Below are 26,346 nucleotides of genomic sequence, written 5' to 3'. Positions count from 1 at the left end.
TATTTCTACCCCTCACACACCAAGAAGACTTCCATGACTTCATCACAAGAATTATGAGCCTAAAATGAATTGTCTGGAGGAGCTTGGGGAGTGGGTACCCTAGGCCCTTAATACGTGTAACAAAGGGTTATGACATCTGGAGCCCACTTCCAAATATTCACCATGGGCAGTGTAATTTTAGGTATGGGTTAAAATCATCCCCTATACACAGTCAGTGGCCCTGACCACAATTTACTTCCCTCAGAGTGGTCAGCTAGGCTTAGATAAAAGGTATCACCATTTTAGTCAACACTGGAGAGTTTACGAAATGGCATCATGTAAGAGGTTTTCATTGCCGATGGGCATAATGGATGGTACACACAGGTTGTCACTATTGAAACTCGTGATATTCGAGGTAAGTGGGCAAAATCCATCTAGAATGAAGAAATCCATTCTTCACCCTTGCACGGGCAGGGTGCATCCCTTACGAATGTAGGGAAGCCTGTAACTTGTACCCGCATGACTGACACAGGAGGACCAAATGCACAATGGCCTCCTGTCCAATAGGTGACTTAGAGGAGCTCTGTTGCTTGATGCCCACTACAGAGGTGAGAGAATCCTGCCTGTCAGAAGTTGTCAGGTCATTGACCTTGAGTGGAACTTTTCCAAAAAGATCCGGCTGGAGCCGTTAAAGGGCCAGAAAGCAGGGATTTCACTGGGTTTAGAGGACAGGTGGCTGCAGGAATGCTTTGTGCCTATCTGTTCACACATGTATGTTCAATGAAAGTCCGTGTACAGTAGCACAGCCCGTGACTAACTTGAGGTGTATGGGGTTAGCAAGCCTTTACCCAAACCTTCACCCACTCTTTGGTGGCTACTGCCATCTATCAAACCTGAGAGCTGAGCATGACCCAACGCTTCTTGGCCTTTTGACTACGACCAAGTGAAGAACTGAGCATGACTGCACTGGCCTAAGGCTGTTCTCAACACATACATAACACATGGCTGCGGCCCTGGAGTCCACCCTCCCCAAGCTGTCAGGTGTCAGGAGTTGTCCAAGTCAGAACGCAGCCGTTATTATGACTGCAAAATATCTAAACGTGGAGTTAAATACATTACATTGAAATCAACCATAAAAGAGGCTCAAAACTGACTCACTTCCTAATGCGGCTGCTCTGTTTCACTACAGCTGACGTCAGTTTCAGCGGTATGGTAGACGAACCACACAACAGTGCTCTCCGGAGCATCTCTTTCCCGCTGTGAGGTCAGTTGTATCACCGTGGGTCTTGAAATTGGCTGTGGAGGAAACAGCCCCAGAAACCGGCAAATGCTGCCGATCAGGGTTCTGCTTTTCTCAGGGCTGGTTGTTAAACCAGAACTCCTCTGGTACGGATGGCCTTGAATTCCTAGAGCAGACTTTGCTTTCTCCGAGACCTTCAATTACACCAGCATATATAAAAACCCACAACCTCCTTTTGCACAGAGGAACCACACCACCATGCACACGTGCCGCCTGGGGCGACGGGACACACTCACTTTTGAAGCCGCTGGGTCCACTAGTCTCTGCCGATGTCGGGCTGAGTTGAAATGGCTCTTCGGAGGCTGCCCTTCCTGACAGTGAATGGAAGATGGGGTGTGAACAAGAGACGGGAAGGGGAGAAGGTGGGGCATGGGATGATGGGAAATGGTCAGAAAAGGGAGAGGGACAGCGTTTAACGGCACTGTACTTGTTTCTTTCAGCTGATACCCAACAATAAAAACACGACGTTTTCCCCCACAGAAGCACATGCCACATTCAAGTCCTGAGTTCTTTTGTTAAAAACGGCCTTATATATACATGCGAGTAATAAGGTTATGAACACAGCCCAGCATCCAGACATTTCCCATCAAACCTTCATCCTTCCCTTATCTGATACTGTCTCTCATTATATTTTAAGGATACTAATGAGAACTGGAACCCGATTTCCCTGAACATGAAGTCGATCTTCCTGGAACAGCAAAAGGCATTAAAGGAGCACCCTTAAGAGTTAGACTTGGCACCCATGATTCACCAAAATGACACAGGAATCATAGTCTTCCTCAAAAACATGAAACATCTCCCATCTCTCTGCATAATCCTGGCAGAATTCCTGGTCCCTGGCAGCCACCAAAATTTCTGTCCCTGAATGCACTTACATTTTACTGGCCCCAATAGAGACCAAACATTAAGTTAATAATTTAATCTATGTAGAAGGGTGGTCTCTCCTTTGACCAGTCTTATTAACACTCCTGTATATATAGAGGACACATGGATCCCACAGAAAGACTTAACACTTCCCCATTGCTTATTCCATGCCAAACACATACACCAAATAAAAATTCCAAGAAAATTATATTTTAGAGGGCAAATTTAGAATAGGGGTCCACATAAATCGTACAGAGTTTTGCTTCTCCATTCTCTCAAGAATTTAAGAAGCAAACATGATTGATCCACCGTGAGCATCAACTTCAGTGATGGGGAGATGAAAGCAACAGAGAGAAGGTCTCAAAGTGAGAGACACAGGGAGCAGAAGTGTTAGTGTCAGCTCAGCTCTGTTCACAGAGCAGAGCACAAGGCCTTCTACTTAAGAGAGAATGCAGTGTCTCCATTATAATACTTCAGAATTCTTTTTCTTCTAGGAATAACAGCTCTATTACTTTTAACATGTGGATCAATCACATCCACTTGGAATGCCCACAACTACTACTTCAGTGTCCAAAGTATAATGCTTACCTTTCAAAAAGGAAATGTCATTAAGTAGCAGACCGCAAGTCAGAATTATGTTTTTCCTAGTAACTGCTCTGCCAACATGCATTCTTTCCCTACTCTCTTCTGAAAGAATCCAAGGAAATAGTTTTAAATCTCAGCTGACCTAGAAAATGTACCAGAGTTTTAACAGCAAAAATGATGCTCAATAATGCATTGAATATTTGACAAAACAAAAACCAAAAACTGAGTATGACTTCTCACTCAAAACAATCAATAGTTTTGCAGGAGAAATAGATTTATGATTTTTTTTAAAAAGATTTTATTTATTATTTGAGAGCGAGCTAGAGAGAAAGGGGGAAAGAGCATGGGGTGGGGTCAGAGGGAAAGGAAGAAGCAGGCTCCCCTTTAAGCAGAGAGCCTTACCACACAGGACCTAATCCTAGGACCCTGGGATCATGACCGAGCCGAAGGCACAAGCTTAACGGACTGAGCCACCCAGGTACCCCTACTCTTTGTTTTTTAAGTCACGAGATTATTTATTTAGCTGGATTTGAAAAGTCTCCTTTAAATTTAATGGCTTATAAAAAAGTGGTTTTAAGGTTTTTTTCTTCCTAAAAAAAAGTCATTTGATAGAAACAAATAAATAGCTTCATTAATATATCTGGAGATCTATCTGCCCTTATTAACCTCCCTGTGAAATGATTACAACTGATTTAAGAGTTCCAATGCACAGTGCCAGGCTTCCACTTATGAGGAAAAAAATTAATCCTGGCGTTAAATATACAATTACAGTCAATGTGCAAATTAACTAAATCCTAGGCCTGGGGTTTATTGCTCTTCTTCTCACTGCAAGGTGAAAATGTTTTGTTTTGTTTTTTTAATTAGCTAATTGCACCATGAACTCAGCAGGGGGCAGATGTTGATAATAAAACTAGAATCTGAATCTTAAACTCCCTCCCCTGTGGAAGGCCAGTTGAAAGAGAGTAAGCACATCCTTCCAGGAGGGGGGTGGTGGGGAAGACAGGTTTTTGAAGCCTGGTTTCCATTTTATCTCATTTATCATCAAGTACAATGGATCTGTGACAATGGTCTGCTTGCAGTGAACAAATACGTGTATGAAATAATCAATACATTTATACAGATTCTAGTAATACATCTTAATAGAAACCAAAGAACAGTCTGGAGGATTGATGTCATTTTAATGAATTCCATATGGAGAGAAAATAAAGGAATTGTGAACAGCTCACACCAAGTTTTTCCTTCCTATGACTCATATCTTAAAACTAATCTTAATTTTCAATAGAATAGTCGCATTGTATTCTACCACTGCGGGGGGTGGGGGGGAGGTAGTCACGGTCAGTTACTCACATACTCTGGAATCAGTTGGATACGGAGGCTTTGTGGAAAGACATACATAGCTAGGTACTGGTTAAAACTTGAGGAGAATTTAACACATTAGAAGCTAGAAACGTCTGCTTCTTCACTTTAGGGAGACCTTCATTTAAAAGTGTGTTCTTTTCTTTTTCCAGTCTTGTTATCGGCCAGATGTCCTGACACAACCAGGGGAAGTACAAACAACGCACCGTGGAGCACAAGCAGTTGTATAAAGTCAATTATGAAATACTTGACATTTTTAAAAAAGCAAACAGGGCTCTTATTAACGGTAATGCAGGAAACCAACATCTTATAGAAAAAAAAAATTGTACATACAGTTTTCCCTGCTCAAGAAAAACAGGGAATTATATCATTCAGGCTAACGTTAAAGACAGAATATGTGACTTCATTTTCTTTTCCCAAACTTTTAATCCCAAGAAGCTATTTTTCCTCTGAAATGACAGCCTTTAGACACTGGTATCTGTCATTCCAGACTGAGACATCCCTCTCCCGGTAGCATTTACCTCCTGGCTAATTCCATCAACATAAGCAAAATAACAGATTGGACCTGGGTGGCTCAGGGGGCTCTCCACGGAGCAGCTTATTTGCATATGTAAATAGGGGCTCTTTACCACCAGAGAAGGAGCAGGAGAAAGAGGGGCGGGAAGCTTCACCATCAGTTTTGCGGAAACAGAAGTACATTATATTGCTCAGGTTAATTTAACCAAAATCCTTTTGCTGTGATAACCACCACTAATAAAAGGAGTGGCCCTGGATTATGTAAATAAACTATTAAAAAATAACAAAGGAAGTACTGACATGTGCATCATTTGGAAACTTAATGAGACATATTTCATCTCGTGCTAAATGCTTTCATCAAGCCTTCTCCTGTTAAGTCATTTTAGAAATTATAAACATCCCTTAGCACTGCAGATCGTACTTTTTAAAGAAATCATTGTCCCCTAAACATTACAGATCCGATAGCATCGTACTTTAGCCTAATTTGCACCATACAAATGAATACTCTGTGGAAAACAATTTATCAGGCATGAAATAATGGGTGTCCGGTGAATTTAGTGGCTGGCATCTGACTGCTAAAGTAACTAGTTCTTTACATCATGTATAAGGTACTCTATCTCAAAACTAGAGCCACAAGAAAAGTTTTAAACCCAGTGTATTTGTAAGTTTGGCATTAATCCCATTATTGTAAAAAAAAAAAAAATCTATCATTGGACATTTCCAGCGTAGATTTTTTTTTAAACATTTTATTTATTTATTTGACAGAGATCACAAGTAAGCACAGAGGCAGGCAGAGAGAGAGAGAGAGAGAGGAGGAAGCAGGCTCCCTGCAATCCCAGGACCCTGGGATCATAACCCAAGCCAAAGGCAGAGCCTTTAACCCCCTGAGCCACCCAGGCACCCCCCAGCCTAAATATTTTTATATAAGATAACAACCAAAATAAACATAATGGTTTCATGGACTCCAGAGAACTTCTTAAAAGTCCATTCAAAACAATTTTAACTCTGGAAAAAATCACATGCATTCTCAGGTAATAAAAATTTTCTCAGGTAATAAAGAGACATCCTTCTGTCTGTGATGAGTGTATTTGACTCCCAAGTGAAGCTCTTCCTAAACACTTGACTAAAATACAACAACGCTCCTGCAAAAAGTCACTAGTAAAGGAGCCCCTTCATGTCTATCAAGCAATCCAGGACTACACAAAGTCAAGAAACTTCCTGAAAACAGACTGATTCAAAGAATCCCCAAGCTAGGAAGATTTAACAATTACCAAGCATATCAAAATAAGGATCAAAAACCCAAATGAAACATGCAAGAAATGTGCCATTTAGAAGTGAGAGCACATTTTCGATGAGGACATGGTACAATTCTAAAACCCGTGGAACTAATCCCTCTATACTTTATAAAAACCTCCGTAAGTAATAACCTTGTAAAGATGAAAGTACATCGTTTGTTTTTCTTTCAAACTTTTGGCTAGAGTTTAAGAGTCACCAAAATGGGGTAGTGGAAGGGATACTCTCACTTGGGAAAGCAAACCCTAACACCATGGCTAATTTTTGTCACCGCGATGCTCAGCGAGAAATGTATTTCCCATCATTCAATAACACAGGAGGATACTGCCAGCAGTGTGCTCTATTTGCTCATCTAGTCTAGTTTCTTTTTAAACAAAGGCCCGTCTCTAGCTACCACATCTGAGGGGTTTGACCTACAGTTCAAAACCACAGCAAGGAAGTGGTTCTTAGACTGTAAGACAGGATCTCTAGACCCTGATGTTTTAAGTTGTGTCCCAAACTTCAATCATGCATTTAGTCATTTTCCCATATCCATGTATTTTTTCTATTACATCTACTATGTATGTTATTCTTTTAATTATTTTGAAAGACAGCTCCATTTTTTAAAAATAGAATACTTCAATTTTTAAGGATTGCCTAGATAATATTATCTTGAAATCTTGGCTTTGTTCTTCCAGTTACATTTTTTTTAGAATTTTATTTATTTATTGGAGAGAGAGCACAAGCTGGGGTGGGGAGACAGACCTACAGGCTCCCTGAGGGGACTCAATCCTAGGACCCCAGGATCATGATCTGAGCCAAAGGCAGATGCTTCACCGCCTGAGTCACCCAGGCACCCCAGTTACATTTTTTCTAATATATATTAAGATAACTATATTGAACAAGACATAAAAATATCCATGTACTGTCTATACTCATCTGTGTGCAACCAGTGGTGTTCACACAACCTCGGGCGGCAGGGAGCAGCCCAGGTTCTGCAGGGGTTATCTGGAGGGCAGGGTGGGTGATGACTGCAAATGGGCATTTACAACTCTACCCTAACATCTCCACACAACCCTAACTAACTACTCTGAGATATTAAGCAAATTGCAAAACTGAAAATTTTACAAGTCCATGAACCAATTCTTGACCTCCGTCCCCCAGATCTGCTCTCCTCAGTGGACCTCATCTCCATCTTCCCTTATCTCCGACATTCACCCAACTGCTCTAACCAATGACCTAGCATCAACCTTCCTGTCTCATTCGTAATCTCAGTTCGCATGGGCCAGATATTAACCCCCACACACCCATATTTAATCCATCACCAAATCCTATCGGTTTTCGTTTTATAACATATTTCAAATTCAACTCTTCTTACTTTTACCATTACCCACCTCATCCAAGACACTTATCTATATCATTTGCAGGGCTGCCATAAGAAATTACCACAAAATGGGCAGCTTACACAAAAGATACTTACTTTTTCACAGTTCTGGAGGCCCCAAGTCTGAGATCAAGGGGTCAGTCAGCAAGATGTTTCCTTCTGAGGGCCTTGAGGGAAGGAGCTGTCACAGCTTCACTCCTTGACCTCTAGATGGCCCTCTTCTTCCCGTGTCTCTGAACGCTATCTTTTTTCCTCCAGGCAGGTCTGCCTCTGTCCCCAAATTTCCCCTTATTATAAGGACACCAGTAACACTAGATCAGGGACCACCCTAACAACTTCCTTTTAAGTTGATTACCTCTGTAAAGACCCTGTCTCCAAACAATGTTGCATTCTGAAGTACAGGGGCTAAGGCTTCCATGTACTTGGAGGCAGACAATTCAACACACACTACCATCCAAGTCATCCAGAATCCAGCAACACCTCACATCCCTTCTGCTATTTTTGCTGTTACAGGGTCTATGCTCCCAGCAGCAAAGCCACCTTGTACAATACATGCAATATTCCTTTTCTCCAAGCCCTCCTGTGTATTTCCCTTCTACTCACCGCAAGTCCTTCGAGGGCCTCCGAAGTCCAGGCCTGGGTACTGGTCTGGATCCTATGCTCTCAGCCCCACCCCAACCCCCACTCCACTCTGACCACACCAGTCTCTGTGCTGTTTGCTGAGCTCTTCAAGCACATTCCAAACTCACGTTCCCTGTGATTCCCTTCACTAGAAAACAGTCCTATGACTGCTGCAAAGCATGCCCATTCACTGCATTCAGGAATGCTCAAATGTCCCTTCCCCTAAAAGACCACCCCCATCCCTCCCTTTCCCCTTCTCCTCCTTTACTTCCTAACAGTTACTACTCTGTGATATTATATTATACATGCATGTGTTCATCTTTTTTTTCCTCTAAGTTCCACAAGGCTGGGAGTTTGGTCTCATTTATTCTCTGCCTGGCACGTGATGGATGCTGGATAAATAATTATCTAACCAACAAATGAAGCAAATTTATATACGTGATGCACAATTATACCAGCTCATTCATACCCAATGTTTCAGCAGGGTTCCCACAGCAAAAAAGAGGGCATAACTGGGGCACCTGGGTGGCTCAGTGGGTTAAGCCGCTGCCTTCGGCTCAGGTCATGATCTCAGGTCCTGGGATCGAGTCCCGCATCAGGCTCTCTGCTGAGCAAGAAGCCTGCTTCCCTCTCTCTCTCTGCCTGCCTCTCTGTATACTTGTGATCTCTCTCTGTCAAATAAATAAATAAAATCTTTAAAAAAAAAAAAAAAAGAGGGCATAACTCAAACAAGGTGGTTTGAGACAAAATTACTTACAAAGAAGTAAGAGGAGTAGGGCTCTTCCTCACCCCTAGGTCAGAAGAGGCAAAGGGAGGAGCTGCTTCCAGGACACGTAGGACAGAGCTATATAGAGGGTCACCTGACAAGTGCCCTTACTTTCATAAGACCATTTAGATAGCCTGGGCTAAGGCCACAGGAAGGGAACCAGAGAATGGCTTCTATTGTATTCTCTATTTCCCCTCCTTGCTTCCAAAGCTCCTGCCCACTGGGCCTAACCCAACCTGACAGCAAAAGTTGTGGAACCCTTTGATGCAAGTCTGCAGGGGAGATGGGTAGTGGAAAGAGCAGAAGAAAGAAAAAAAGAGAAAGGGAGGGAGGGAAAGAAAGAAAGAATGAGAGAGAGAAAGAGAAGGAAGGAAGGAAGGAAAGAAAAAGAAAGAAAAGAAAAGAAAAAAGGAAAGGAAAGAAAGGAAGGAAGGAAGGACGCACGGAAAAGAAAGAAAATGAACTAGGAAGGGAGAGGACAGAGGAGGTAAAAGGAAGAGAAGTGGGGCAAGGGAGAGGGTAGGAGAGAAAGGGAGGGTAGAGAAGAGGACAAAGAGAGGAAGGCAGAGAGGTACAAACTGATTTGGAAGTCAAAAAGAAGCTACAAAGTAACCCTAGGGCAACTGAGCCCCAGTTAACACCAGTAAGCACAGGGACTGCTTCCCTTCTCTCTTCCCTGCCCAGTCCTGACTCTGAAACAGCACTTGTTGTTCCCCTGGTGCTAGGGGCACCAGGGCGGCTTAGTTGGTTAAGCATCTGCCTTGGGCTCAGGTCATGATCCCTGGGTCCTGGGATCAAGTCCCATGTTGGGCTCCCTGCTCAGTGGGAGTCTGCTTCTCCCCCTGCACCTCCCCCTCCTTGTGCTTTCTCTTTCTCTCCCTCATAAATAAAAATAAAATCTCTAAGAAATTAAAAAAAAATTCCCCTGCTAAATAACATCTGACAAAAGTTTAGCATCCGAAGTATATAAAGAACTTAGGCAACACAACACCCCAAAAACAAATAACCCAATTATAAAATGGACAGAAGACATGAACAGACATTTCTTCGCAGAAGACATACAGATGTCCAACAGACACAAGAAAAGATACCCAACATCACTCATCATCGGGGAAATACAAATCAAAACCACAATGAGACATCACCTCACACCCGTCAGAAAGGCTAAAATCAGAAACACAAGAAAGAACAAGCATTGGCAAGGATGTGGAGAAAAAGGAACCCTCATACATTCTTGGTGGGAGTGCAAACCAACACAGCCAGCATGGGAAACAGTACAGAGTTTCCTCAAAAAGTTAAAAATTAAACTACTATATGATCCAGTAACCCCACTACAGGGTAACTTACCCAAAGAACACAAAAACACTAATGGAAAAAGACATATACCCGTATGTTTAGGGCAGCAATATTTACAAAGCCAAAATATGGAAGCAGCCAAAGTATCCACTGACAGATAAATGCATAAAAAAGACATGATCTCTCTCTCTCTCTCTCTCTCTGTCACACACACACACACACACACACACACACACACACACACACACACACAGTGGAATATTACTCAGCCATAAAAAAGAACGAAATCTTGTCATTTCCAACAACATGGATGGATCTAGAGAGTGTAACGCTAAGTGAAATAAGTCAGAGAAAGTGAGATACCATATGATTTCACTCACAGGTGGAATTTAAGCTACAGAACAAATGAACAAAGGAAAAAGAGACAAACCCCAAAACAGACTCTTCACTACGAAGAACAAATGGATGTTAGCCAGAGAGATGGGGAAAATAGGTAAAGGGGAATTAAGGATAAGCACACGTAGCCTGATGAGCACTGAGTCACGTATACAATTGTTGAATCACTATACTGAACACGAGAAACTAAGATAACACTGTATGTTAACTATACTGGAATTAGGAAAAAGACCATTACCCATTTAAAAAAAAAAAAAATTGCCGTTGCTGAACAGCTTACAGTCCACGTATTAGCACCGAATCACTACGGACATGCCTGCATGTTTGAAGGGAGCAGAGACAAAAAATTTAAGCAGGGAATCCAAGTGATACTTTTCTTCTCTGGCTCTTGCTTCCCAGAAATACTGAAGGGGTGAACTCGGTATTATCTGTAAAGCACCACGTATCCAACGGCAGGGGTTTTTGCTTTTGTCAACAGGTTTTTACATGCATGTGATATTTTGAGATCTGCAGTCTCAAGCCAGAAGAAAATCTTAGGATTGGATTCCTGAGGAAATGCTTACTTTGAATTCAAAATCACTTCCCAGCCCAAGCACACTTCAGTTTGCCTTTTAAAGTTATTCAAGCTGAGGAAAGGAGAAAAGCCAGTCTGTACTGAGTCCCCTAACATTCCTTGCAGAAGGGGGCTCTGGCACGCTGAAGGCCAGTGGCAAATGCAGAGCGGAGGGCCAGTCTCCTCCCAACCAGGATGGGTGACGGAGTCGGTCCCAGTCACTGAGCTCTGCTGGACCTCGGCACCCACACCTGTCACCAAGTGTGATGCATCTGAATGTCTGAAATGGCAAGATTCTCTAGGAATGTGAGCTCAGGATGGTACAGATCAAAAATATACAGGAGGCCCTGTTTGAAAAACAAGTAAATTCAATTACTGGGCTCCTGTCATAGTTCAGATTTCTTGTAGTCTTCGTGGTATGTGTGTTTTGGGAATCACAGTATTGACTTGCTATTTAGAAATGTTTACGTTTACTGCTGTTCATAGAGAAATGTCTGGGTCTCTGCCTGGGTATTCTACCCATTCGTCAATGATCCTTTGTTAGAGCATTTTAGAACATTATATATTGATTCAAATTAATGAATTTTATGTCAACGACCAGTTAACATATTTTACCATAGACAATAAGTTTATGGATGTAATTACTGTCTTGAGCTCCAAAAACACAGCACAATTATACCGCAGCACATATGTCAACCCACTTAAGTCACTTCAATTTAGAAAAAAAATCTAATGCTATCACATGCCACACATTTTTTAATGAGAAAAATTACAAGATACCTAAATTAAGAGAACCAATTTTCCACAGGGAAATCTGGGGGGGAAAAATTTAAAGGTAAACCAATTTTCTGAAGGCAAAATAAAATTTCCAACATAGCTCTGAGTTGTACCCAAAGCAAATTATTGCCAGCAAGTAATATGGCTCTGATAATTAGACTTGATTGGGGTTTCAATTAAGCAGGGGGATGCACCAGACTTCTCGAAGCTGTTTTGATTTGTTTTGTCTGTTCTGGCGGGGATGGGGAGTATAGCCAGGGGCGCAGGCGTTGCAGACTGAGGTCCGATGGCATTCCACTGACCTGTCTGGCAGTTGCTTACCTCAAAGATTCATACACGAAACAGATTAAGGGCCTACACACCCACCCCGATCATAATTACAACACTGAACACCTGATCTAACACTGCTAACCCGTAACATAATGACAATTTGCATCTTTTACCCAAGCGTCCTCGCTACAAATCCTTGAGTGGGGATATGAATAAAAGGTCATCTTGTCACTCCCTCTCATTAAGATGACTTTGGATGCTTAGAAGACATGAACTTTTAAACAGATACAAATAGATGGATCCTCAAGTTCAAGTCACAGTGCTGTAATTCCATCCTCTCCTCTGTAATCTGAACCATCTTTGATCTGGAGAGTATAAAAAAAAACGCATTTTGGCTTCTTTACTCGTAGTTCCTTGCTGTGCTCTGGCCTGTGAGGTGCATAAAGCAGATGTGAAGGGCACTCTGTCACGGTGAGGAAGGTCTGAAACACCCACACATCTGCACCTGCTAAATGGAACAACAGCTGCCTCCACAGTGTATGAGAAGAAATAAGGGATGCGACACCTCAGCACATGCCTGGCATGAGTCAGTGTGACAAATGCTGGCCACTCAAGGTACTGTGAGGACCCGCGGTAACTGTATAGTGCCTCTAACATCCGTGCAGCTCACTTATAGTTAAAACTTGATGTCACTGATTCTGTGAGTACTTTGAGTATTTTCTCCATTTGTGAGTAAGCAAAGCAACAGAGCTTAGACGCCAGAGTTCCAGGCTTTGGGGAGACCGCGGATGACTCGTATTCCCTGTCCTCACACAAAGAAATCCTACAGGGTAATAGCAGACGATGCCCACCTCCAGTGATCTCAGATAAGGCCAATCTTGAGCCCACTAACCTCTCTGGAGAGAACTGAGCAGTGACGAGAGAAGAGACGCAGATGGCTTCCTGGCCTGCTTTCCAAGCACCAGACTCAGGCACTGTGTCTGGGGCCCCCATCCATCACGTGTCCTGCCTGCACTCTCAAAGCGACGTCCATCCCCAGTGACACAGTGACTTTCCCATGCTTTGAGGGCACTTCCACTCTGATTGTCCCAGACACCCACGGGAATGCAAAAGAGGAAGGAAACATGCTAAACAATCCATGACCAAGTTTGGATTTTTTTTTTTTTTTTTTAAACAGTCAGATGATGGGAAGTGGTGGGAGGGAAGGGCTGAAGCATGGGGCAGACAACCAGGGCAGATGACAGAAAGACAGAAGCCTCAGAGGAAGTGTTTGTAGGAGAAAAACAAGAAAGGCCTTGGATTGGGGGAGAGGGAGGGAGAACTCCAGCAAAAAAAAGGAAAAGGTGTTCTCTGCCAAGAAAAATGTGCTAATCTTATGCATCTGAAACAGATATTTAAAGAAACGTTGTAAGGCTTTTGTCTTTAACTCCTTAACACTTAATCCCAAGGGAATACTTTCCTCAAACACTCCTGCAGGAGTAAGGGGTACTCCATCACTGACAGCCACGAGCGACAGCTCTCCAAATGGGGAAGCTCTCTTCTTGCACAAGCACGACGACAACAAAAAACCAGCATAGTGTATTTTATTGTCTCAATCAAACTGCAAGGTCCATAAGAGAGAACAAATATTCTTGTGACCTGAGTTTCTAAATACTTAACAGTAACACATAACACTTGCTGTGTGCAAAGCTCTGTTGGGCATGCTGTGTATTAATTAAGTTATTCCTCATAACAGCTCTACAAATTGGGCAGTGTGAGTATCCCCATTTAAAGATGACAACATAATGCATGAAGAGGTTTTAAAAATGTGCCTGAAGGCACGAGCTGCTAAGAAGTGGGGCTGGGATTCAAAGGCAGACAGACAGGTCACACAGCCTGTGCTCTCAATCCCTACCTCCAAGGAACCTTCATGGGTCACAGTCCACCAGTAACTAGATGTATCAGAGCACTTATTCAAAGAAGAATGAATTAATCAGTTCGAAATTTTTTTTAAGTTCAGTGACCTCAAGTAGTCTGAGATGGTTTATAAACAACTCACAAATACCTCCTAAAACCAAAACCTTACTGCTCAATGGTTAAGTCCAATTCTAGGACAGTCTTAAAACCATGTGCCCTGCAGTCTTAGCGGCATTCTGGTTTCCAGGGTAAAGAGCCCATATGCAGGGCAGCACAGTAGTCTCCCTGCAACCACTGAGGCCACACTCCGAGCATGTTAGTTGCTCACGGACCATGCTGTCCCCATTAGATAGTCTCCTCCTTGTATTTAAATCATTCATTCCATGTGATATCACACTCAGTGACTAGCCTTCACGTGGCTCCCAGTGGCTACATTCCTTAGTATCACTGCTTCCTAATTATCTCTGAATTCGATAAAAATAGATGGTAAGATAAAAATGCTCCTTAGAAAACTGTAATTTAGTCTAAAGATGTCAATGAAATTAAAAGTTAGCCAAGACAAAGCTTTCTAGTTTAGTCCTATTGCTGTGTGAGGAAGAGGGTTTATTGGGAAGGTACCAAGTTTGGGGAAGAGGGGAGGGAAAGAAGGACGAAGAGCTAGGAGAGAGAACCAAGAATCAGGGAAGCCACTGACCTGTGTCTTAAAAAAACGTATGATGCCAACATCAAATCCATTATTCTGCTACTTAAATGTAGCACAGTTTTAAAGAATATCAAAAATGCCAAAGAACAGAATGGTAATTACCAATATGGAGAGGAAAATAAGAAATTTTAATGTACATCTAATAGTGATCACAAATGGTTATGAAAAAGAAGTTGTACATAATTCTCTAGCTGCAAGGCAACTAATTAAGAACTATTGCAATATTGGTATGAGTTAACAACATACTAGAAGTCCCCACCATTGCAGTTAGAGAAAGATGAAACAAACAATGGGGACACTATTATAATTGCAGCTGACAGAATATTTCTACTAATATATGACATTCTATAGACATTACTTGTTGAATGACTAAAGGAGCTTAAAAGAGATTTTAGATACAAGATCACACACAGAATAAACAGTATTTAGGGGCACCTGGGTGGCTCAGTGGGTTAAAGTTTCTGCCTTCGGCTCAGGTCATGATCCCAGGGTCTTGGGACTGATCCCCACATCGGGCTTTCTGCTCAACGGGGAGCCTGCTTCCCCCCACCCCCTGCCTGCCTCTCTGCCTACCTGTGATCTCTGTCAAATAAATAAAATCTTCAAAAAACAACAACAATAACAACAGTATTTGTATATACCAGCAATAACCAACCAGAAAACATAAAAGGGGAAAAAAAAGATTCCATGATAGCAATAAAGTCACAGGGTATCTACAACTATATCTATTGTGGCACCTGGCTGGCTCAGTCGGTTAAGCATCTGCCTTAGGCTCAGGTCATGATCCCGAGATCCTGGGACTGAGCCCCACATTGGGCTCTCTGCTCTGCAGGGAGTCTGCTTCTCCCTCTCCCGCTCCCCCTGCTTGTGTTCTCTCTCTCTCTCTCTAATAAATAAAATCTTAAAAAAAAAATCCGTTAAAAGATTAAATAATATATAAGTGGCCAAAAGGCAAATGAAAAGATGCTCAACATCACTAATCATCAAGGGAATGCAACCTAAAACTACAATAAGATATTAACTCATAATTCTTAGAAAGGCTATTATCAAAAATATAAGAGATAAGTGTTGGCAAGGATGTAGACAAGAGGGACTCCTTGTATATACTGTTGGTGGGAATGCCAACTAGTGCAGTCACTATGGAAAACTTCTGGAAGTTCCCCCAGAAATTTAAAATAGAACTACTATATGACCTGGGGGATATATCCACAGAAAAGAAAATCACTAACTCACAAAGGATCTGTACTCCCATGTTCACTGAGTATTATTTACAATAGCCAAAACATGAACACTATCTAAGTGTTTAGTGACAGATGAATGGACAAAGAAAACGTGGAGTGGAATATTACTGAGCCATAAAAAAGAGACATCTTGCCATTTCCTACAATACAGGTGAACCTTGAGGGCATTAGGCTAAGTAAAATAAATCAGACATAAAGACAAATATTGTATAATATACATGTATATGGAATCCAAAACAAACAAACAAACTCATAGATAACAGAGAACAGTTTGGTAGTTGCCAGAGGTAAGGGATGAGGGGATGGTCAAAATGGGTGAAGGTGGTCAGAAGGTACAAACCTTCCAGTTAAAAGATAAGTAAGTTCTGGGGATGTAAGGTACAGCATAGAGACTACTGTAACAATACCATATTATATATTTGAAAGTTCCTAATAGATTAGATCTTACAAGTCCTTTTTTTTTTTTAAGATTTTTTATTTATTTATCAGAGAGAGAGAGGGAGAGCGAGCGAGCACAGGCAGACAGAATGGCAGGCAGAGGCAGAGGGAGAAGCAGGCTCCCCGAAGAGCAAGGAGTCCGATGTGGGACTCGATCCCAGGACGCCGGGATCATGAACTGAGCCAAAGGCAGCTGCTTAACCATCTGAGCCACCCAGGCGTCCCTAGATCTTACAAGTTCTCATCACACACACAAAAAGAAACTATGTGAGGTGATAGATGTTAAGTAAATTTGTAGTGATCGTTTCATAACATAAACATATATCAAATTATTACGTGAGGGGTGCCTGGGTGGCTCAGTGGGTTAAGCCTCTGCCTTAGGCTCAGGTCATGATCCCAGGGTCCTGGGATCGAGCCTCGCATCGGGCTCTCTGCTCAGCAGGGAGCCTACTTCCCCCTCTCTCTCTGCCTGCCTCTCTGCCTACTTCTGCTCTCTCTCTCTGTCAAATAAATAAAATATTTTAAAAAATCATTACATGGTATCCCTTAAATTAATACAATGTTACTTACCAGTAGAATAAATGTCCAGAAAACATTGTAAAACAAAACAAAGCAAAAAGATAAACAAGATCTATACAGTGAAAACTGTAAAAACAGTTTAATGGGTATAAATGAATACCGGAACTAATGGAGACCTAAGTTACATATAGATGGGAAGACTCGTAGATACCCCAATTAATTTGAAGAGCCACTGGCATTCTAATAAAAATTCTAAGTCAATTTGTTTTGGTCGAATTAGATAAATTGTTTCTAAAATTCACTTCAAAGCCTGAATAATCAAAAATATCCAAATCCATTCTGAATAAAAGAAGCCCCAAAATAAAGGACTTACCCTACAGAAGTCAAGCTTTATTTTAAAACTGTACTAATGAATCATGTGGTGCTCACTACGGAATAAACAAACAGATTGGGGCAACTAAAGAACCCAAAAACAGACCCTTGCACAGATGGGAATGTAGTAAAAATAGAGACAGAGCACCAATGAAGAAAAGATAGACTAATTCAGTAAATGATACAGTAAAAACTCACTTTCCACCTGGAAAAATATATGAATTTAATCCATGCCACAAACCATACTTTAAAAAAAAAATCAGATGAATGAGAAAGGTAATGTCAAAATATGACTTTAAATATTTTACAAGAAAAAATGAAGTGGGAGATATTTTTTAATCTATGAATAAGTACATATATTCCTCAACAGGTATAGAAGGTAAAACTCGTGAAAAAATATCAATAAATAGGACTTCATCAGGGCACCGGGGTGGCTCAGTGGGTTGAGGCCTCTGCCTTCGGCTCAGGTCATGATCCCAGAGTCCTGGGATCAAGCCCCGCATCGGGCTTTCTGCTCGGCAGGGAGCCAGCTTCCTCCTCTCTCTCTCTCTGCCTGCCTCTCTGCCTACTTGTGATCTCTCTCGCTCCCTCTGTGTCAAATAAATAAATAAAACCTTTAAAAATAAATAAATAAATGATAAATAAATAAATTGGACTTCATCATAACTATAGTCTTCTATAGGACAGAATGATAAGACTCTTAAGTTTTAAAGAAAGGTACAAACTGAAACAAGATATTCTTAATACATAAAATATAGGAGTTAATAAAAAAAATAATAATGGGCAAAAGATAGGACCTAACATATTAGGGAAGGTGAAACCCAAAAAGGCCACTAGACATATGAAAAGATACATAACCTCTTTTAGTGTAATTCTTAAAAAAAAAAAAAAAAAAAGAACAAAATAATCACTTTTCACCCATGAGGAAAGCAAAAGTCAAAAAAGTCTCAAAACAGCAGATGCAGTGAATATGAAAGAAAAGAAAACCACAGTCTAGTCTCCATGTGTGCACTTGTTCAAGCACACAGACAAAAGTTCCAGCAGTATCTATTCAAGGTGAAAATATGTATCTAATAGAAACCAGTAATTTTGCTTCTTGGCACACGCCCTTAGATCATCCTTACATACAGGAAGCAAGAAATCCATACACAGATGTCCACTGAAGCATTCTTGTAACGGGAAACTTAGAAACAACTGACATGTCTATTATTAAGGGAAAGAATAGAAAAAAACTGTGGCTTATTCCTAAGATGAAATGCTAGTATTTTAAATGGATGAACTAAATCTATGTGAATCAACCTAAATCTATCAAAAAAAAATGAGTGAAAAAAAAGTTGCAAAATAAAAGATGAGAAAAAAAAACAACAACAACATACACACCAAATTTACGAGGGGGGTTACTTTTGGGAAGGAGGGTAGATAAACAAAATCCTGGGAAGGAGTTTTTAGTCATGGTATGGATGTTTTAACTTTTTTTTTGTTATAATGTTCAATTACTTTTATTATAACTATTATCTGAAAAAAAAGACAAAATGTACACATTTATTAATTCCAGATGTCTGGTATAGAAGTGCTATATCGTTCTGTACTCTTTGCAGTGTTTTAGGAACTTTCCATTTTTTTTTTTTTTAAAGAGCACAGATGATTGCTGGTCATGTAACCGTGACTCTTGTCTAGGTCAGTATTTAAAACAAGGACATTCCAATTTCATACAAAGCACAATCCAAAGATCTTCCTACGATAACATGGGCATAAGGACTGTCTCTGTGCGATGCACAGCCTTTGATTCATAGTCAGATAAAAAGAAAATCAGATTTAAAATCAGAAAGGCAATCAGTCAGTATGTGTCTTCCTGATAAAGACAACACACAGGAATTTCTAATCTTTTCCTCCAGACAGCACTGACATTGACTGGCACATGTGAGGGCAATTAATAACCCTTCAAAACTGAGATCGGTATCTTACTTTTCCTTATGTTCAAGTGGAAACAGTAAGATAAAATAGCACAGAACTTCGAGAAACTACCACACAAAAGGATTTATCCCTTCCAATTCTAGGTAAGGGTCAAAGAGTGACCTCCTGCACTTTCCCACCCTGACCATCAAGGGCTACCTCTGATCCTTCTTGTCACGAGGGCCTCACCCCCACTGCACATGCAGCAGGCACCACACCTGGCTTGCACCATGTCCCTGACAGCTGTCCCACATCCTTCCCGATTTCAGTCTCCGCTGCGGTGCGATTCAGAGCAAGCTCAGACTCACCTGATGCTGACAGTGTTCATCTCCAACACACACAGACACACACTGTATATTTTTCTAATTCTGCCCCAGACACTTTCTAAGATCATGGTAGCATGTAGGGCCCAGAGTAAGAAGGAGCTGATTCCTCAGGGACAACCTTCAATCAATGGGGCCCAAGGGCTGGTGGTAGGTAAATACTCCAGCTTCCTGAATGAGTCCTTCAAATGGAAGGTTCCGAGAGAGCGTCTTTCAACATGTATCTTAAGAGGTCCCCATGGAATGACATTTCCAGTGCCCATCGCTACAATCGTAGATTGGCTTTCCTTCCATGTGCCTCCTATATGCCCTCACAACCTTGTATCCAGCTCTGCTCTCGAGAGAAGTCAAATAAAGAGAACCATCTAGTCCAGCTCTGAATGGCTTTTTTCTAATTCCTGAGTTCTACTCTTTTCTAAATATTTAAGTGCCAAAGAACGTGTGTACTATAGACACAGAAATAAACAAGGTAAGCCCTCATCAAGGAACTTACAGGAGAACACACATACACACAGACACACACACACGCACGGACACACACACAGACTGAATGTGACAGAAGCCAATGTCAAGGCACATAAGAGATGACCATGTCCTAAAGCAGGAGTGGTTGCCTCTGTCCATGGAGATGCTCCCAGTCCACACGTATTCCCTTTTCCAACACTGGTAGGCAGCCTCTGAAATGGTTCCCAGTGATCTCAGTGCCTAATAAGCATACCATTTTCAAATCACTTCCCCCTGTATGCGGAGCTTAGTGATTCTTTCCTCAAGATTAGAGTCTGACGGGGCACCTGGGTGGCTCAGTGGGTTAAGCCTCTGCCTTCGGCTCAGGTCATGGTCTCAGGGTCCTGGGATTGAGCCCCACATCAGGCTCTCTGCTCAGCGGGGAGCCTGCTTCCTCCTCTCTCTCTGCCTGCCTCTCTGCCTACCTATGATCTCACTCTGTCAAAAAAAAAAAAAAAAAAGATTAGAGTCTGACAAAAGTGATGAGGTGTCACTTCTGACGTTAGGTTACAGAATACTGTGACTCCTGTCGTGTTCTCCTCTCTTGTTCTCTCACTTGCTTACTCCAGAGCTGTCATGCTGGGAGCTGCCCTGTGGGGAGGGTTAAGTCACAAGGAGCAGGAGATGGTCTCCCAGCAACACTCAGTTAGGAATGGAGACCCTTGCTCCAAGAGCCCGCAAGGAGCTCAATCTTACCAACAACCACTTAGTGACCAGAAGCAGGTCCAACTCTAGTCTAACCTTAAAGCAACCGTGGCTCTAGCCAGTATCCTGATTTTAGTCTTGTGAGAGATCAAGAGACAGATCGCCCAGTGAAGCTGCACCTGGATTTTCAGCCACAAAAGCTATGATGTGATGTTTGTTCGAAGCAGCTACATTTTGGGAAGATGTGTTATCCAGCTGTGGCTAAACAACACACAAACCAAGCACAATTAAAAGTCACCACTGATATGGATACAGTCTAGACAGAGCAGCATCTAGAGTAGGAACTAGAGTTAGAGCACGCCTGATGTCTAGTTCCTACCCATATTCATTAAATAAGCATTTACTATGTGCTAGACTGTGTGGACACCAAGTTAACTTTAAAAAGATACGGTCCCTGCCTTCTTGGAAAAAGGCAAGCTTGCAAAATTTCTGGTAAACCTATTTATGCAACTTCACTAGCTTATTTTAAACTAGGACTTGTTATAAATGTTTAATTTCTGCTGACTCTGTAGGCAGTTTATTAAATATATAATTGAGTGTCTTGGCTATATTAATGCACTTTGTGCTCACTGCAATATACCTAAGGGTCTGTTCCATCTGCTCAAAACACAAGATATATATTTAGAAAAGAGTTCTGATTTTCTTCTCTACAGAAATTCTTACAGGAATCAGGCCTTTTCCTTCCATTCATTCAAAAAACTATTCCCACAGGCAGAAAAGCCCGTGAAGCAGTGAGCTGGAAAACTTTATGTCCAAACACTCTGTAACATTTTCCAAATTGACTCCTTGGAAGTCTACACTCTCCTCTAAGTCTCTGATGAGATTCAGGAACCACTGTGCAAACTCAGGACAAACATTTAAACATTTCTTAATAATATTACACATGTGAGACCTTCATCTGTGGTGACAAAACATTTCCCCTTCACGTGACACCAACTAGAAGGAACAAACTGATAAAAGTAGGAGCATTCTCTTGCTTATCCATAAAATATTTCTTGAGTCCTATTTGTTTATTTTTAAAAATCCCACCAGCTTTGCCCCAGCATCACAAACAGGTGAGGGAAGACTAAAAAGAAATAATGACCATTTGGACAAAAGAGAAAAAGAAAGATAAGGGGAAATGATTTTTCAATGAAAAATTTACACAGACACAGGCACACTCAGATCTCTCAAATCCACATGACTAGAAAAAGTTAAGTTTATCCTAGGTTTATCTCTTAGAATGCGACAGACATTATTACACCAGTCATGCAGCCTAAACAAACACGCTTACTACCTTTTTATCCCTACAGTCGTCTGTAACCAGCCATGGCTTTCAGAGACGTTAACCTGCACCAGAAGTGATGCCCTGATGCTCCACCAGTCTGGGAGTAAGGACATGGAACAAAGGAACCAGAGTGCGGTGGGTGGGGGGGAGGGGAGATCACAGAAGAACTTAACACTTACTAACCATCTTTTTAGAGTTGCTGTGGGTATCAACCAGAAGACACCACCCTCCATGACATTGTTAAGAAGAAGAGGTCACCCAGGTTTGTTTTTCAATTTCAAATGTGGCGGTACTGTACTCTTCATCTCATCACAGTTTCCGCGCATCCCTGTCCTCACTCACCAGCAGGAATATAATGGGAATTCTCTTTAGGGAGGGAAAGTCATTTATACTTTATTAGGGTGTCCTCTGTAGAATACCAAGAGATATCCGTGCAACTTTTGTAAACTTACTGCACACAACCGAGCTTTGCACATCTATGCTGCAACTATACTCTCATATAAAGGATTTAGCTGTGTTTCTAATTTGGGGGAAAAAATGTAGTGCTAATTAATGGCTGTCAGCTAGGCAAAATGTCTTTCAGCACACTCCCTCTCACCAAATCACTCCGGAGTAAGAAAGGACCAGACCATGGTAAAGGGGTTAAGTACAAGCTGTAGCGGCAAAGAAATACAGGTTTATATCCACACAGACCAGCCTGATGATGTCCCAGAATTTACCGAGTGTGTCTGCGCTTCATTTTCCTCTTCCATAAAATGGCATTAATGCCTAGCCAGGTCATTTTGAGAATTAGGGCTAATATACATACAGTGTCGAGCAGAACATCTAATATTTAGTAGGCATCCATTACACTATGGAAGAGTATTATTATTATTATTACGTATTTCCAAAATATTCCACCACACTGAGCCCAATACTAGAATGATTAATGGAACTTGTTATTCCTTAAAATAACAGGAGCTTAGCTAGTGTCAGCTAACTTCAGTGGGTCCACAATAGGGAGATCAGAGCAGGTGATCCTGCAGAAGCTAGCTCAAAATCAACAATGCAGTAAAATCAGGTACCACTTGGCAAATCTGTCACCAGTCAAAAGGAGTGGTAGAGAAAGAAACTGTTCTTACAAAAATTTTTCCCCCATTAATTATTGCTCACCTTCAGAAGAAAATCTACACCAAGACACTGCTAACAGAAAGAGAGACCCAACAGAGAGGAGGGGAGCGCACGCTATAATAATCCAGTGATATGTGGTGCTAATAAAAACAAAAAGGGTTTTAGATATGTAGCACAGGTTTTTAACACATTAAGAAAATGGTGACTCTTAAGAGTCATTTCCCAAGAAATGAAAGAGACAGCAAGCTGGAACAGTATCTCACACAAATTAAACTGTCCTCTAAGAGCAATGGCCAACACAAAAAGAATGCATCAGAGGCTACTTGTAGCATCCTCCCGGCTCACGCCATGAGTGTTAAATTTTGCGTAACAAAAATTTGTAAGGAACGAACGAGTTGGTTCAAATTGCCTGGCAGCCTACTCAATAACACCGCGGCCTTTGCCTGCTCTTCTATTAAACCCTACTTAAGACGATGCTGTATTAGACTCCTTTTCTCTACTCCCCGCCTTTCTGCAGAGACTTTACGTAGGTAGATAGCAAGATAAGTAGCTAAGATTATGGTTCTTATACATGAAAAAATAGGGCCAAGATGGAATACTCGGCTGAAGTCTCTCATTTGTTTTACAATTATTTTAAACCATTCTAAATTACAGAAGATGGAGATTACCATCTATCAGGAAATGTAAGGCATGCATTAAGGAGAGACACTGCCTCTATGGGCAAGAGAAACCCTCTTCATTTCAAGAGAAGATTCTTCCCCCTTGGGATCCAATTTTACAAGGTGTTTGTTTGTTTGTTTGTTTGTTTTTAAGAGGCTTAAAATGCATTCCTTATATACATACACACACACACACACACACACACACACACACACATTTTGAGGGCCTAGATTTGAAAGGGGTCACAAACACAAGGTTCAAAGGTTATGGTTATGTTCTGTTTAGGGTTTCCAATAAAAATGGAATTTGAATACCCCTAAAGCATGACATATATTCTCAGTTTAGCCACAGTCCCCACCACTCCCTATTATGCCCCTAGCTGGCTTTACACATGTATCTTATGCCTCTAGCCCCTGAGGATATTTTTGCTGGCCTTCACAGTCTTAAAACATTAAATGAAATAGTTAATAGATATTTATTCAAAATCCAGAAAATGATAGGGGGCAACAACATGGGATAGGCTTTTGCAATTAAGTTAAATCATAAGATTCACTCAAGGATCTTAATGAACTTTCTGAAACGGGATCCTTTGTTAAGCAAGCACTACTTTCTTATTTAAAAAGTTAATATACTCAGTATAACCACACAAAGGGACTCAAGCATTTGCTATGCATAGGAGGGTAGAGTGATCAGACTATGAATGCAAACATTTTGATTCTGATATTCACTATTTTGATAACTTGAGTTCAGTCCCTTTATTTCCCTGAAACTGAGTGTTCTTAGCTGAAAGATGAATGAATTAAGCTAGATTAGATCTAGCTAAGATTAGATCTAGATTAGATCTCCCTTAATTCCTAAAACCGTAAATCCAAGGTTTCTCTCTTGGACTTAAAATGCAGTGCTTCCCCCATTCTCAGTATCTCAGACATTAGCTTTTGAAGAAAAAGGGACACTTCCCTTTCAGAAAAGCTTGAAACCTGGACCCAGGAGAACTCACAGCAACAAGGAAAGGCAAATCAGGCAAATTCTTTACCTGGAATTCTGCAGTGAGTCAGAGGATGTGCAGGGACAAGGATCTGAAATTTATCATCTTTATTCTGGCTGATGTAACCACTACAAATAATGGCCTCATGCCTATGAGGTAATATGCTCTTTGCCAAAGACCTCATTAACAACTGAAAGGACCTTGAGAGAGTCTCCTTTATTTCACACAGAGCTTTTTTACTCTTTCCTTTTTAAGTTTCCTATTCTGATTATAAAAACACATAAAATTAAACACACACACACACACACACATAAACTCAGTTAAGATCACCTGGAACCTAGCCCTTGACAACAACCAGCTTTATTGGTCATTTACCATTTCTGACCATGTATTTGGGATCTAACAGGGAATAAGATAATTTTCTTCATTTCACGAAGCTTAAGACTCCTGAGGTGGAGACAGACAAGAGAACAGACAATTGAGATGTGGTCTGATGGGGACCTTACCCAGGCTTGGGGGTTCAGAGTGGAAAACTGCTGCTCTGGGCAAAAGTACATCCAAGTAAACTCAAGAAAGAGGAGGGCATGAGTAAATGAGAAAGGACAGGGGAAGAAAAGACAGAGGTGGGGCAGAAGAAAAGGGAGCATGCCAAGAGGAAGAGAAGGAGGGCAAGAGAGAGGGAAGGGCAGGTGAGGGGAGAACAGTGATGGGGAGGGAAGTAGGAGGGGGAAGAAGATGGGGAAATTCATGCAGCAGAGGAAGGGGGTAGATTGCTCCAAGCAGAGGGCAGAGATCTGGGTTCCTCCTGCTTCCTCCACCTCCCACTGGGGCATCAGGCCAAATGGAGCAAATCTGGCAAACTTCCACAGACCCCTCACCATCATCATCAACTCCACAAGAAGGCTTCATGGTCCACCCCTGGACCCAAATTTAGAACACCACCGTGACTACATCACAATTCACAGATGCCCAAAAGAACCAAGGAAACCCAGAACAAGGACACCCTCAATCATCCCAAATATAGTCACTGAGTCCAAAAGCTTTCTTAATTTTGCAGAGGCAGTGGCCCTCACCTAAACTCCACCCTATCTACTGACTATGTGAAGAGAACACAAAGCTGGGAAGGGCAGCATGAACGTCAACTGCCTCCACGTGTCTGAGGCAGCTTTCTGCCCTGTGCATGCCAGCCTTCCGAGTGGCCTTCCCTTCACTCCGGTGAACAAACGCCACTGTGGACCTAGGTCTGGCTGGCCAGAGCATCTGTGGAACTGAACCTTCCCATTGTGGGCACAGCATCTCATAAAGAGAACACTGCATAAAGTCAATGTCCCGAAAAGGAGAAAAAAACCTCAGAAGAAAAGACAGAAAAGAAACAGAGGATGAAAAGAAAAAAAAACAAAACAAAACAAACAAACAAACAAAAACCCACCACTAGCCAGGATTTCCAGTTCCATACGCCCAAATCCTCACACAGCTCCATCGGAAAGCCGACAGTTGTGAACAATTACTTAGAGCAGAAATGATAAAGGCAGTAACAGTACGAGCCCTTGTGCGGATGTGCCACAGCAGCTCTTTATCACTGTCATAACATTTAGGATAAAATTACAATAACTTAGGCTTACTTATCACTGGTGAAGTCAAGCCTAGGAATCCTTTACTTGCTAAACAAATAACGGCCTGCTTTTAAGAGGTTAGCAGAGTAAGAGCATAAACCACTAATCCTTCAAAGAAGAAA

General features: G+C 41.6%; 1 protein-coding gene across 9 annotated transcripts in view; it reads right to left on the bottom strand.

Moving 5' to 3' along the window:
- The window catches only part of MAST4 (microtubule associated serine/threonine kinase family member 4), a 568,037-nt gene that overhangs the window by 308,367 nt on the left and 233,324 nt on the right, over positions 1–26,346 (bottom strand). For 4 of the 9 annotated variants that reach the window (XM_047728882.1, XM_047728886.1, XM_047728883.1 and 1 more), the window contains one exon: positions 1,516–1,590. The exons of the other annotated variants lie outside the window; for them this stretch is intronic. In XM_047728882.1, coding sequence (XP_047584838.1) covers positions 1,516–1,590 — 75 coding nt within the window. The remainder of the gene's footprint in view (positions 1–1,515; positions 1,591–26,346) is intronic. 9 annotated transcript variants of the gene reach the window in all.

This window comes from Lutra lutra, chromosome 5 (assembly GCF_902655055.1).
Source record: "Lutra lutra chromosome 5, mLutLut1.2, whole genome shotgun sequence".
Lineage (NCBI taxonomy): Eukaryota > Metazoa > Chordata > Mammalia > Carnivora > Mustelidae > Lutra > Lutra lutra.
The sequence above is the reverse complement of the archived record's forward strand: the minus strand, read 5'-3'. Positions and strand labels throughout refer to the sequence as shown.